The 15569-nt window shown below is 41.0% G+C and overlaps 1 protein-coding gene across 1 annotated transcript in view; it reads right to left on the reverse strand.

Annotated features, from left to right (window-relative positions):
* Positions 1–15569, reverse strand: part of LOC104927979 (receptor-type tyrosine-protein phosphatase S) — a 151796-nt gene that overhangs the window by 24840 nt on the left and 111387 nt on the right. The window contains exons 12-16 of the mRNA XM_027290252.1: positions 11254–11574; positions 9441–9634; positions 8078–8104; positions 6844–6961; positions 575–1165 (exon numbers count right to left, since the gene is read on the reverse strand). Of these exons, the coding sequence (XP_027146053.1) occupies positions 575–1165; positions 6844–6961; positions 8078–8104; positions 9441–9634; positions 11254–11574 (1251 nt within the window). The remainder of the gene's footprint in view (positions 1–574; positions 1166–6843; positions 6962–8077; positions 8105–9440; positions 9635–11253; positions 11575–15569) is intronic.

A 15569-nucleotide genomic window follows, 5' to 3' on the forward strand; every position in this document is an offset into this window, starting at 1 on the left:
GTGCATCTGGGGGATGCCATGCCACAAGCTGTCCCGTTAAGGGACAGGGGGAAGGGGAGAGGAGGAATTAGGAAAGGGGGTTAGAAAAGGAGGTATATCTCAAAACAAACCCAAAAACCAAAAATAAAATAAAGAACCAAAATCAGCATTCTGTCATCTTAGAATAGTCCAAACATACTCTTGGAGTGACTGGGTTTGACTGAGGTCCTACCTTGCTCGAAAACTGGGGATGTGAGATGGCATTAGCTGTGTGAGTGTGCTTGGCAAAGGGTGGCAAGGATGACTTACAGGAGTGTCTGACCAAACAGCACTTACCTTGAAATTCTAGGCTGCTCTCCTCTTTCTCAATGACTGACTGACTATAACTTACTGACTTGGGTTTTACCTTGTTTGGGTTAGTGAAGTGAGTATCCCACGGCAAACAATTTAAATATCAATCTTTTCTCTTTCTTGAAGAGTGGAGGTGGTTGAAGGAGGGGGTGGGGCAGTTTTCATTTTTGTATTGTTGCAGAATGTTTTAGCCAATTTCCAACCCCCTGCCAACCGGGTTGGGAAAGAAACAGGCAAGCCCTACCTGTTCGATCAAAGGCCGTCCGATACTGGATAGGCGGGCTGTAGGGCCCTGGACCTACACTGGTGTGTGCACGTATTTTCACATCGTACGCCGAGTTTGGTTTGAGGCTGTTGAGCACATAGCTGGACAGGCTGGGGGGTAAGTGGAGCTCCCGTGGTGCTCCTCCGGTACCGGCTTCCTTATAGGCCAAAGTGTACTCTGTGATTACCCCATTTCTCTCCGCCAGCACAGGTGGAGACCAGGACAGCTGTACTGAACAGCATGTCACACTAGAACCCTCGTCAATTTGAGGGTATCCCCCTGGTGTATTCTCGGGCACATTGAGTTCCACCACAACTTCTTCCCCAAAGCCCCCCCTGCTCTTGGCTGAGATTTTAAAGACATAGGTGGCCCCTCTGTGAATGTTGACCACAGAGTACTGTCGTTCTTGGGGAGCAAATTCCAGTGTGGCTAAAGGGGAGACATCTTTACGGCCAAACTGAAGCCGGTAACCCTGCAGGTCCATGCCATTTATCAGGTCTGGAGCATCCCAGCGAACCACAGCTGATGTCTCTGAGTCCTGAGCCACTGACAGATAGGGCGGACCAGGCACTGTACAGACAAAAAACAAAGGGGAAAAAAATAAAAAAATAAAAAAACATTATTGTATTTTCAGTTATATAAATATATATATCTTTAAAATGACAGGCTATAAAAATATACATGTAGATATCACAAACTGAACTGACATCAGGAATACTACAGTAGATGTATTGAGGAAACTATTCATGCTTTCTACAAGCCAAAGCCCACTTTGTCATCCCATTTATATCATGGTTAATTTCAGCCATCCATCAGATAACACACTAACAAAAGTGAGTCAGGCTGTCATGCATAGAGATGTGGAAGATCCTCAGAGCCTCTAAATTCCTGAGTGATCGCTGTACCCATTACCATTTCATGACACATGTAAGCCCTAGCCAAAATCATTTCTGTACTGCAAAGCATCACTAAAACTTTAAGCAGAGAACAGTGCCTCTTTCAGCTGTAAGAGTCATCTCTTGTTGTAAAATGGATGATCTACGCTTGGGGTCTAGACACCATTCTTCAGAGTGGCCCAGTTTTGCTGCTCTTATGGATGACACCCGTCTCATCTTAACTCTCCTTTTAAGGCCCCATCAGTGTGATAGAGGCAGCAGCAGTTATGGGAAGCCTTCAGTTCTCAAGTTGCCGTCAAAGCTTTGTGAGAGATGAGTATGGCTGATTCACACTTGAGCCCCATCTCTCTGTAAATAGATTGTATCTTGACTTTCTAATCTGTGTCCCTCCATTCTCAGAAATACAAGACAGTGACAGGATAGATAACTGTCAAATATAAGTATGGTTGCAATTGCAGACATACACACTGTTAGTGATGTACTCAATCTCAGATACTTATAATACTTATTTTTTCATTATAATACTGAATGGGTTAATAATATAAAGCAGGTACAACACTCTCCGTTTATTTACCATTTTCAATTTAATTTCATAACTCTACATGAGATTGAGAGACTACTGGTCAGAAGATTGGCCATATCTGTATTTTTCTCATTCAAAAAGCTTGCCAACTGGGTCGGCAGCAAATTGGTTGGTCCTGGCGGTGAGAGCTTTGTCAGCAGAAATTAAAAACGCTGAATAAACTGAATACAAATTATTAACTCTAGTTTAATGTGCAACATACATTTCATCATTATGGATACATTTGCCTTCTTTATCACTATATATCAAATGTTTTTTTTTTAACAGTTACACCGCATGAATTTAAATTGCAGCCTACAATTTGGTGTGTATCTTTGTGCACAGTGGACAGTGTGTATGCGTTTGTGTGTGCAATGGTAAAGACCCTGGTTTGCAGTCAGATCCAGCTTCTATATCACCATTCCACCTGCACACAGAGCCATTTGGCTTGGTGCCCAGTATGGACTTAAAATAATTTGGCGTAGCTAGCATTAGTCTGAGGCTGCCTCTTGGTGGAACTGTATCATTACGCATGTGTGTCTATGTACATGTACTGACATATAACATATATTTCTATGCCAAGTCTTAATGTGTGCGTATTAAAAACACACACACACAAAGCAATCCACTCTGCACAGTCTCCCTCTGCTTGTATTATTCATTTCCGTTTGCTAATGGTCTTCATTCTGGGGGCTGTTGCTACAGGAAAACTGGGGTTGGTGGGTGGATGGTGGCTAGTCAGCTGAGCCTTTGCTGGTAATGGAAAGGCGGGGGCGCCGAGTGCTGGGTGAGACAAATGCTCCTAATACTCCTCGGTTACATACTATAGCTCAGCTTGGTGTCATTTAAAAGCCCACTCTGCCTTCATGCTCACCGTTAATCAAGGAAAAAGGACAATCATAGATAATGATCCTGCGATGACTCTGTGTGTGTGTCTGTGTTTTCCATTCTAAATTTCAGGGTACCCAAATGTGTCCACATTACAACCTTTGTGAACCTGAAACTATTTCATTATTTGCACATTTAAAACAGTGGCCTACTGCACACTGGGGAGAAGAATCATGGGTACTGAGCCTGTAGATTGGTGTTGGTGGGAGGAGATGGGGTTGTATAAAGTGTGTGAAGTGTGTGTGGTGCTACAGGGTGATGAGAGAGAGAACAAGGGCATGGTGAGGGGGTGAAAAATGAGTGAATGAGGGATGATGAAGGTGACTGGGGACAAGAAGCAATCTGCTGCAAAGAGGGCCCAACAGGGATATGAGAAGACAGAAGTGTGTGTGTGTGTGTGTGTGTGTGTGTGTGTGTGTATACGTGAGTGATTCTGGGGTTCTTGGATTCCTTGATTGTCCCTCTCCTCCTCTCCTCAGTGTTCATCTTTCTCCCCTCTAACACGCTCCCTTTTTTCCGTGCACACTGCCCAATCCCCCCCTTTCATTTCCCAACCTCGTCCCCAATACCTCACCCCACCATCCCTCTCTCTCTCTGCGTCCATTTCAGGGTCGACCCTGGTTCAATCCCTCTTTGTGGGCCTCCTGACACGTTTCCCATCAGGCCACAGTATTAGCAGCCTGCTGTTGACACTCACTCAGCCTGATTGAGAAAAGGGGTGATCAGGTTTCCCTCTCATTTCCTACCTCTCTAGTGTACCACAATACACACATACAAACAAATGACCTGTACTACCTTGCAAATAACATAGTCCATATATAAACTTTCAATAATCTATTTGCACATGTAACGATCTCTGCTCTGAGATGAAAAAAAAATCTCAATCTTATCTTAATCTTAACCTTAAAGGTCATGCCATTGCTCTCCCATCTTTCTTTCCCTCTGCCTTTAATTCAGTCTGCTTACCGAACGAGTGTATGTATGCATGTTGCACGGGGGAAGGGGAGGTGATAATTGGAAGGGGAGTAAATGCCATGCAATTAATTTCACATGGCCCATTTGGAGTGCAAGAAGCAAGAGAGAGGAGAGAAAGAGAGGGGGCCATTACATTGATGTTTTGTCACTGGATCAAAATAACAATCAGGAAGTTACTAAACATGCAATAAAGGGATCAGGGGCTGATGTTTCTTTCTGCAGTCAGCACTGGAATAAGTATCCACTCGCTTTTAAACATGCATGACTTCTGGGTTTTTTTAATTTTTCAACATTCAGCTATTTTTTGCTGCCATTTGGGTCCCAAGATAGTGTGTGTGAAGTTGCCAAATGCAGCTTTGAATTACTATGAGTTTAACAGACTGTTGGCACTTCTTAGATATTTTTTAACTTTATACTGCTTTTTCATCAGATGGCCAGTCGTTTCTCTCTTATATGAGGATTTTTTAAGGATTTTAGCGGCTACCTATAGAGTTTAAAGTCTGTTTAAAGTTTTTTTACTGGTTCTACTGAGTTTACTTTTGAAAACTTCTGTTTAATAGAGGACAACATATCATAACTTTTAGGATAACTTGATATACTTGAACCTGAACAACAAAAGAAGACAATAAAGGATAGTCATTGATTTTTTTTTTTGCAGTGGAAAACTCCTCATTGTGCACATAGTGGGATAGCAGAACACTTTCAGACACAAACATTTTAATCTTTTGTCAATAAGGTCTCCGTTTGCTCCCCTCACAAACTTACACTGGCCGTGGCTAAGTTTGTTTCTCAAAGCCAGAGAAGAGAGTTGTGTGAGTGCACAAGTATGAATCATGAAAAGACACTTCAAATCTGGCTTTCAGTCAGCAAACAAAGACAGTTAGAGCTACAGAATGAATGTTGTTTGTCTGTGACTCACAAATAGGTGCACAGCTCTGCTTGTTTTTCTGTCCTACAGAATGTCGAGATAGATTCTTTTGGATACTTTCTGATGCACCAAACTATCAGAGAGTCTTGTTGGAATGTTTGGAAGATGAAAAGACTTGGCCATTGATGTGAATCGACTTTTAAAGTGGCACGAAAAACATACTCTTTTTGTCAGAGTAGTCTGTATTGATGTCGTTTTTCAGACCTTTAGGTTTCCCAAAAAGGAGAAATTAAGTCTTTGTTTTTTTTCATAATCATTTCAAGAGCTGCTACATAAGTAATGTTGCTTTGTTTGTGTTTTAAAAGTGCATACATGTACATACGTTCGTCTGCTGGCATCAGGGATTGTTGAGACAATGTCTCACATGCGACTGGTCTTTGCAGTCACATGGTTCTAATGTAGAAATCGATGATTTTGTCACATTGGTTCCTGTTGTTTGTAATTTTTCAGTTCAGAAATGCTCTAAGCCTGTCTGCTGACAACAAAACTGAGACATTACACAAAAGTCCTCAAAGAACACACACACAAATCTATTTGTTCGCTGCCCGATAAAGACCTCAGGAAATTACCCGCTATTCATTTATTAATAAATAAGCTTGCTATTTACTAGGCCACTCAAACATTCCTCTAAACAAGAAGGACAACTACTTCACCTCTGGAAAAGGCTGCTGAGGCTTGTCTTCACAGCACCTCTCATCCCTTCTCCTTTTCTATTTATCTTGGCCCCCTGGCATAAACCATTTCTTTACACTTCAATAATAAAAAAGGAGAAGCTTTCCCTCTGAGGGACAGAATGCGCTAGACTGGCATATCAGTCAGCTGGTCCTGACAGGAGGATGGAGAGTGACAGCACTCACTCAAGCCCCTTTGGCAGCATCGCACACTGTGACAGCCGTAACAGACACACCTGTCAGGATCTGGGAAATTTGACTGTGTTTGTGTGTGTTGGGTTGTGAGAATGTCACAAGTGTATCTATTTGTGTGTTTTGTTTTGTGATCATGTGCCACAGTATGGGTCCCAATAAACTGTTTGTGTGTGATCAGTCTGCACAAGCTCATCTGTATGTGTGAGTGACTAGGTATATATGTAAGTGTGTGTATGTGTGGGTGTATATACAGTGCATAAGCATACAGTTGTGTATAAGTTGATTCTCCAAAGCCTCCCGTAGCCGGCAGAGATGCAAACACAAAAGGATGCTCCTATCTTAGCTTTATGCCATGAATTCTGTCAAAGAAAGCTTTCACACTCTTCCAGCCTCACAGGTTTAGATCCTGTTCAGGGTAACTAAGCTTCTAGCTTCTGAACAGACTCAAACATCCAGTTAAAATGATGTACCTACCGGTGGTAACAAGGGAAAAAGATTTAGGAAGACATGGCTTTGTAGTGGGAATCAGCCTCCGGTATTTCATCCTTACAGCTTGAACCAACAACCCAACAGGGGTTTTCAAGCAGTCATAATCTGTCTGAAAAACCTCCAAGTACCTCACACTGCCTCCTTGATCTCCAAAAATCTCTGGACAGTCTTGTGAACATGATTCAAATGATAAGTGCTGCCCTAATAGAAACAAACATCAAGTCCAATGACTGAACTGTTCTTGAATGAGGATGTTCTCAGAACGGTTCATTTGGAAAGAGTTGGTTGTTGAACTCAAAACTCAAAAATTTGTATTTTGAGGCAGAAGTCTTAACATAAGACATGTGTTTAATATGATGATGACCCTGATAAGAATAAGCTGTTATGGAAAATGTCCTTGTTCATGGCTGCATTTCCACATCTTCCCAATAGGTTTGGATCAGTTAAATGCACCACAGTTATAAATGTCCCTTCCATTTTAAACAAATAGACAGATAGTATCCTGGCAGTAACAGCTGAATGGGAATGATGAGGTACCCTTGAGTAAGGTATCCTTCACCCAATGGAAAAGAATGGTCTACCTTCATTGTGGCATGAGCAAAGGTTCTGTAAACAATCAATAAATGATTTATCCTCCTACTGACCTGCCCCTTTGGTCACCACCAGTTTTGGTTTGCTCCGGGCTCCATCCCCTTTGGTGGTGTATGCAGCCACCGTGATGGAGTAAGTGGTGTCTGGCTTGAGTCCTCCAATGACCATTTCCTATGGGAGACAGGAAAGAAACAAGAACAGAAAAATGTCACAATGTGTCTTGAATTTTTGATGATTTGACCCCACTTCATGCAGCTTAAACTGCCTTATGCAGAATGTTAATCCAAGCGAAGTGTCTCCTGTTCCTCTTTATTAATTTTCACGAGGCATGCATTAAATGTAACGTTTTCCCCCTGTGTAATGGGAGATCCATTCCATTAAGTAAATCCTTAGAGTTGCCAAGGTGGAGGAAGGACATTAGGTATGTAAATGGGAAGTAGCCCCTCTTATTCTTTTAGCAATATTCCAATCATCAACTTAACTTTGTGATAAATGCATGCTGAATACATCCTGCCCATTCACTGGCAGTTTTTACCTCAGCCATTAAGTTTCCTTGAGTCCTCTTCAAAGAGAGGCTTCTGATCAATTCTAATGAATCTTTCAAGGGAGCAGGTTTGAACGAATGCAGAATGAGGTTTTTAACAGGCTGCTTGGCAGAGGGACGGGAGAGGTCAATAAAGGTAAATGAGCTATAAGTACTGTCTTGCACTTGAGATGGTATTCACGTAATGCAGATAGACTGGGGTTTCAAATCTGGGCTCAAGAATTTGTTGAAAAAATTAAATCTGCAGTTGTGAATGAACATCAAAGATGTGATGAGAATTTTACAAAAAAAAAGTCTTTGAACTTAGACCAGCACAGTTACTCTAAGGCACCACACAAAAAAATTAAATAATAAAGCCTAAAAAATCACGCACACAAAAAAGAAAAAAAACACACACACCACAAGAGCACAAGACAAAATACACTGTATCAACACACAGCATGGCACAAGTAGCATTAGCATTCCAGGCACAATGGGCAGTGGATATTGCATCAGCGACCATTTCTGTAGAAACTAACTAGCAATAGAAGTTTGTCCTTTTTTCTTTAGTGGCATATAGAGATAGTGTAGAGGCTGGCTGGCCAGACAGATGAGGTGAAACCTCTGAGCCACTTTGTTATCCAAACTTACTGAATAAAGATTGGAGAGGTTGTGTAAACTGTGAATCCAACCAGGTTGATGCAATACCCACTGTTTATACCCTTTCAGCTACACAAAGCACTCAGGCGAAACTTCGTACTCACATATTCAGCTGTATCGTCCGTTTCCCACTAACCCCCCCGCCAAAGAGGAGAGTGCAAGAGAGAAAGTAATTTTTTTTTTTTTTTTAGGGAGAAAGAGAGAAAAGAAAGGAAAGAAATAGGATTGTGAGAGACGGGGGCATTAGAGGTTCAGAAGCAGAGAGTCAGAAATAGGGCACTGGTTTTGTGAGGTCAGTAGGGAGAGAGAGAAGCTGTTTGAAGCTAATATTATGAGGAGCAGCTGGAACAAGGCTGAGAGTTGTAGAGGTCTTCTTGTGGGGCCTGCAGCTGTTTAACAATGTTACTGTGCAACTAACAATAAGCTACCTCAGTGCTGAATCACTGATAGCTACAGCCAGTAGTGACATTGAGATGTAGCTTTTAGGAGTTTAATGATGGGGTTTGATTTTTGAATATACTAACAAAAATATGCAACTAAAAAATACAACTACAAAAGTAATTCTTCCTGGTATTCTTTGTGGACTGTTTGTGGACACGCTCCCATCTTATAATTTAAAGTATTTAAGCTCATTCTACTTTTAGATTTGTGGGTCAGCTAAATTCCAAAAATGTAAACGTGATGCTGGTGGCATTTGGCATGAATGGACCATTCATTCATGTGGAAAAAAATAGATTTTGATTCTTTCACTCCCAAAATATGTAGAATTGCATACAACTATTCTTTTTCTGTGTTGTTTACCCTATTGCTTCAAGGGTATAATTTCCATTTGGATGATTGCTACTGTGCATAAAGTCTCACTTTGGCAGGATTCCTCCAACACTGTGTTGACAGAAGTTTTGTAAAAAGAAAAAAAAAGAGGCCATTATACAGGGCTCCATTACAATTCTAGCTGTCAGTGGAGGCTGATTTTTGGTGAAATGTTTTCATGCCAATTTTACTTTTGCCCCCCAGGCACAGAATACTATAATCAGCATTTTCTTTGAGTCTTTGCGTTTGGTTCAAACACACAATCAGACATTTCATGGCAGATGCTGCCATAAAGCAGGGGTCTAGACATTCCTAATAAAAGCCATGGAGGCAGAAGAGGGAGAACAAGATGAGTGAAGCTTTGATTACAGTTTTTCTTGAAGGAAGAAGAGTACTGCAGCAATATGAAATGAAATCCAAGAAGGAAGAGCACCCACATTGCTTCCCATATTCCAGTAATATTTGCAAAGCCACAAGAAAAAAATGTTGTGGAATGAGGTTTTAATCAGTCATCGGTGTAACTGTTTTTTAAATTTTTTATTATTATTATTTTGTATCATGACAGAAAAATAGATTTAAAGGCAGACTGGAGCATATTTGGTGGAATTTAAATTTTTTTTTCTAAAATAACTGGATTTTCACTAAGGATGGTCATACCTGGGCATCGGCCAACATGACGTCCTTGATGAGGGGCAGGCCCCGTGACTCGCCATTTTCAACACGTACATAGTGGACCTGGTAGCCACGGATTTGTCCGTGCTGTTTTCCTGGCGTCAGTGAGCGCCACATCACCTTTAGCGCTGTGGAGTTGAGGACCTCCACCTCCACTCGCCTTGGAGGAGCCCCAGGGACTGTGGTTAACAAAACAAAAAGTCAATTCAGAATCATTTCATTGTATGCATAAAAAACAAACAAACAAAAAAAAAACAGTAGTTCTGATCCACTAAAGTAGCAGGATAAGAGGGGCACATAAAATTGTCATGTCATGAATAACCCCAACACACATACAGTATCAATGAAACAAGCTAACAACTGGCGAGAATGATGGAGACATGGAGACATTAAAAATCAACAAACACACTGCGGCTTCAAACTTGCAGTACCATATCCTCCAACACACACCAACATACCACAAACACTTTCTCCTGTCTTGTCCACCTTCAATATGAGTCTGCTGTGTCTGTCTGCCATCAGTGAGGTGCTCTCAGTCATAATGACAAGCCTTTATGGAATGCCTTGCTTCCAGTCCTTTCGGTGTGCCATGGACTGGCCCTTTCTGAGATGGATGTGCCATTAATAGAACTCTTCCACTCAAACTGCCTCCATTTGCTCGTCCACAAACACTTCAAGTCTCCTTCTTCACCCCTAAATCACAACCCCATTTCCCCTTTCTTCCCCCAGGATCATGCACCAATCTTGTTTATTACTAAAACCTTCTCTACCTTTTAGCCCTGGCTCTTATTTCTTTACCTGGCACTTCTCTGTCACACATTATTATCGCATTGACACCGGAAAAAAATGTTATAGCTATTGTCAGTGCGCACTGGTTTTCACCCTTGCAATTCCTGATACTGGTGTCTATGGTATGGTAAGAATTTAAGGTTGTCTCCACCATCGGGCTCATTGTATATCAGTGTCAGAAAAAAGCCTAAAATGCTGTGGTAATGGACATGAAATGGATCGTGGAGGATAGAAGCCAATGTCAACCATCCGTCAAAGATTCAAATGGGCTGTGACATGCCCACATCTTTACTTGTCACTTTATGTATTTTATAGCAACTACTTTTCTCCTTTGTCATTTAGTTTCTGCAATCCAACTCAGCTGTGTCATGTTTATTCTTTTGTTCGAGGTTCAGATGTTTTTGCAAGCGTTTGAACTTTTCTTTCTGTTTTAAGCACAATGTATAATTTTTGTACAGAAATGGTACACAGTGGTTGCACATGTAGAGAAAAGTGTATCATGTGAACAGCAGTGCATACAACCATAAATCTATTTGTCTATGTATTTTAACATTTTCTTGGCCAGTGCACTCACAGTATTTCCAGTGGAGCAGGTTAGACCCAAGTGCCATGCAAAAGGGCACCACTAAACATACTGTTGTCACCGTAAATACACAATGCTGGCCTTGTAGTGTACAGTACTCATAAATGCTTATGGCTCTCTGCTGAGCAATGAGATACTAATAAAAGCCTATAGATAGCTGAATGATGGCATGTGGTAGCTATTATGAATTACATTTTTTTACACTTTACCATTTACCAAGTGTTTTCATTCTAGTATCTGACACTTAATTTGACTGATTGAGTTTTTTTTCTCATGGAAAAAAAGATGGATACTTATTGGACACACCATGTATGCAGTTTCTTCACACACATACTGTACATCATGGGCACACTTACTATCAAACCATTAAACAATACCTTCAATTATATATTATGTTTAGCTCTTAAACATTAGAGATTCATGTACCGTCTTCGTCAGTGCGGCAGATCAGGGGCTCACTCTCAGGGCCTGGCCCAATCACAGTCAAGGCAGACACGGTGATGCGGTATTGGGTCCACTTCTCCAATCGATGCAGTAGCGCCTGCTCTTCAGTGGCAGGGATTGGGGGCTCCTCCATGGGCTCTCCGTCATCACTGCCACCTTCTGACGGGCTCGTCACCTGGTAGCGCACCCTATACCCCACCAGGACACCGTTCTGACTCTCCAAAGGCGGGGGGCGCCAACTTACCAGCAGGGTAGTGGAGCTGGTGCTGCTGCACTTAATTTCTTGAGGGGGGGCGGAGGGCTCTGGTGAGGTGGAAAGGACAGGAAGGAAGGGGGTCGAGGACGAAGAGGACGGGGGGAGGGGGAGGGAGGGTAGGGGTGAAAAACAAAAAAAATAAAAAGATGGGAGAGATAAAGAAAATGATAAAAGGATAAAAAAAACCAATAAGAATAATTCAAACAGAAAATTGCAAAACAAAGACAGAGGCAAAAAATGTTTAAAATAAAAATAAAAATCTTCCAAGCAAATGTCAACACAAGAGGCAAAGATGGACAATGGCACGTGTGTAATAATGAATCAAGATGGCTACCCTTGTGAGATATAGCTACTTGTGACAACAGGCACACGCAGAATTATTTGATTGCGGTATACGTTATTTTGGCATTAAGACTTAAAAAAAAAATATGGATGTACCACAAAAATAACTTATCCTATTGCAATAATGATAGTATCTCCAGCCCTACCAACACAAGTCATTTATCTGTCCTGTATTGAATTACAATGCAGAAGGTTATTACTGCTCATGTCATCCTTGTTAAAGCCTGTACTCAATATTATAAATATTAGATATTTTGTTATCCACAGTACCAGAAGGACAGGGATGAACATGTCCACTATGAATTTTGCTTTCGGGCACTGAGCCAAGACTTTAGTCCTACAAACTAGCAACCAGGTAAACATGGCAGTTGTGAGCACTAAATCCCTGTTTTTCCCTTCAGGGTCTTCAGGGCAGTTATTGCAACCACTAAGCCACTGTGCTTTTCAAATGAGGGTTAATAACAAACTATCATGTCCATAAAGCCAGCATAAAAATAAGAAAAATATATTCAAAATATGTTAAGTGCAAATGATAAGCATTGCTGGCAGCAATGGTCTTGGGTAGCATCCAACATACTATGATTAAACAATCCATTGAAAAGCATTTGTAACTGCTGTACCAGAACTTTCAGCCAAATTAGCATAATAAAAAACAAGCTTTTTTTCCCCAAAGTATAAACTATCAGAGATGTAGTGTAGTCTGTCCCTTTTCAACTGTAACCGTGTTTTCCAACATGGTAGCTGTTAATTGTGTCTGAAGTGTTCTTCCAAAACATATTAAAACCTACACATCTGTGAACTTTCTAAATCAAATTCAATGCCTCTTGCTTCTAATCTGTGGCAAGCTCTTATACAGCTTGTGCTCGTCCAGAGAGTGTGCTGTGCAAGGAGCGATAAAACGTTTTACTTCTCATCCAGAGTTTGGAATTATACGGATAAAAGGACATGTATGAAAATATTTCTATCCCAGTCGGGTTTCCTCTATCCCCTACAATGGTTTTATGTGAAAATATATCCCTTCCATCTTGGTGTGACAAACCCAATTCATTATTACATTTTTGTCTATTATGTAAGGTAAAAAAATAAATAAAAAAAAGCACAACAATCAAATATGAAATTAAATACTATCAGAAAAAAATGCATTCTACACACACAGAAACTCAAATAACAGGCAGGATGTTCTCATTCCAAAACAAAAGCTGAAGAAATAAATAATGAACTGAAGGAGGGTACTGGAAAATGACTTTCTCTGTAACCCAAGTGACTCGAAAGAAAGAACCACAACAACAGTTAAGGTTCAAAATGACAACTCATGAAAAAACATGAAAAAATAGAATACTCAGCACACAAACTGAAAATAAGAACATTTAACTCCAAAGAAACACAAATAAACCAACAAAAAGAAATCACAAGCATTGTTTGCATCATACGTACCTGACTCCCACAAATACTAAATTTTAAAGACTTTCTTACCGCCAGCACATGACTACAGAGTGTGCTTACTCTGTAGTCAGTGAACTGCAACACTTTCCCTCTCAGGGAGCCTGCCAGAAATTTTGGCATCCATCCCCACTTTTGAATCGGTAAATAAGACCTTTTTGTGACCAATTTTTGACCCTTTGATAGTCAGTTTTGAACCCATTTTGAGGTTATCGAGAGGGAGAGAGTTGGCTCTGTGCTGTAGCCAGGGCTGTTTAATACTCATGTATCTTTGGGCCGGAGGGTCCACAAGACTGTGAGAGGGGATGCCATAGGGGGAACACTAACTACCAGAAATATTCTGTTCTTCTGCAGTTTGGCATGTGCACAAAAATCTATCCTTGTTAACAATTAGTTCAAATAAATCCCATTTCATAGCCCTGTTCTTTGTATCTTCATAAAACTGCCATTTTGAGAAAGCCCAGACACAAGAATAGAGGAAGTAAGACGAAAAAAAGCTTGCATTGCTGAATTCATAAAAGTTTAATGATAATGTTCTGACTGCAGTGTCACTTTGGGTAGAGCAGCTTTAAAAAAACAAAACAAAAATAAAAAGCAGGGGTTTTAACTATCAGAAAGGCCTCCTCCCAGTGAAGACTGAATATTTCAGCACACAACAAATAGGACAAGACCTCAGCCACAGTTCCCAAACCCTTCTCTGTGTCCAATGGGCTTATTTACTTACGGTCTTACTGGATTTTGAGCCTTTCAGCTTTTTTCCTTCGACTCATATTGTATTTGCAAACTCTCCACGTCAAGAATGATTGCTCAGTTCTCAATCTTTGTGGTGTGGAAAAGGCTGGGAATCTGACAGGGCCCAGGCTATCACAGTGCACAGGCATCCTCATGCCTGATAACGGTTTAAGACTAGATGGGGTACAGCTTTAATAAAGTGCATATCCCATTGAAGGCCAGTGGTGGGATTATGGATAGTAGAACTATTCAAGTTCAAGTCAACTTTACAACCACAAAAGAAGAAACTGTGCTAATGTTTCACTTGAGGTTCTTTTGAAGCTTCCCTGAAAGAGTTTCCTAAATGCTATTTGACAAATAATTAGTCATGTCTGCATTCATATCCTTCTCTTTGACTTTTAAGTCTGTTGTGATATGGCTAAGAGCTTTGGGTATAAAGTCTAAAATGTCAAGTACTGGTGGCATACCTAATCATTATGACTACCTTCAGATTAAATTTGCTTTGAGTGCAACATCTTTAGTGGGTATGAATTACACACATTATTGCACAGTTTAGCTACAGAGGCCATTATTCAATGCCTGTTGTCAACTCTTTAAAAATGACACAGATTGCCAAAGCTTTTGCTATCAGGGTATAAGCACATGCCTGCGCTTGAATTGTATTTTCATCAGAAGCCTCGAATGACAGGATGTTCATATTTGTAGATCATTATGGAATTAATCCCCCCTGATGCCAAATGGACATGCTGTGGCTCACACAAATATTCCAATATATCTAAAAACCTCCTGCAATTACAGTAAGTGGGGGGGCTAAACTGCTTGTTTGGCTAAATACAGAGGATTTAGAATCCGCCACTTTAATTTGAGAGACAGCACTTGACTTGCTACTGGCAGGTTCTAGGTATAATCTAAATGTGTAACAAAGCCTGACAATCCAGGGGCCTGGCTCAGAGCTCATCGCAAAGCATGAAATTAATTCTGACGCTATGAAATGGGATTCTTATCTGCCACTCTGGGACCCTGCAGTCCCCTAACACCCACTCCCAAGGTCCATCTTAGGTCCTGTTAGTATGTCTTGCAATTGAGTAACAGCTACAGGAATGCTGGGAGCCCTCCCACCTCTCGGGTTGTGGACCCACTCCGGCCACGTCTGAACGGTCTCACAAAAATGGTGTCTGGGCCTGGTCTGACTATGTCAGCATACTCCAAGAGGCCTTGCTTCTGAATGGGGGCTACTGTTGCTAGTAACATCTCGTGTATTCATTTCAGCCTGCTGTAACATTTACAGAGAGAAGACAATTACATGATTTTGTTCTCTTTCATTTGAGAAATTGGATGGAGCAAATGAATGACATCCAGGATTTTTTATTTTAATTTTTTTGCAGTGACCTTTCACGAGTTCCTGACAAAGTAGTCCCCATGACAAAAGCCTCTGGTAATGCTGCTTGGACTTGAGCACAAACTTCAACAATCTGCGAACATTTTGTACCACAGATAATGGACAACAAAGCAAACAGAGAAATCATGT

Source organism: Larimichthys crocea, chromosome XVII (assembly GCF_000972845.2).
Source record: "Larimichthys crocea isolate SSNF chromosome XVII, L_crocea_2.0, whole genome shotgun sequence".
NCBI classification, from domain to species: Eukaryota; Metazoa; Chordata; class Actinopteri; family Sciaenidae; genus Larimichthys; species Larimichthys crocea.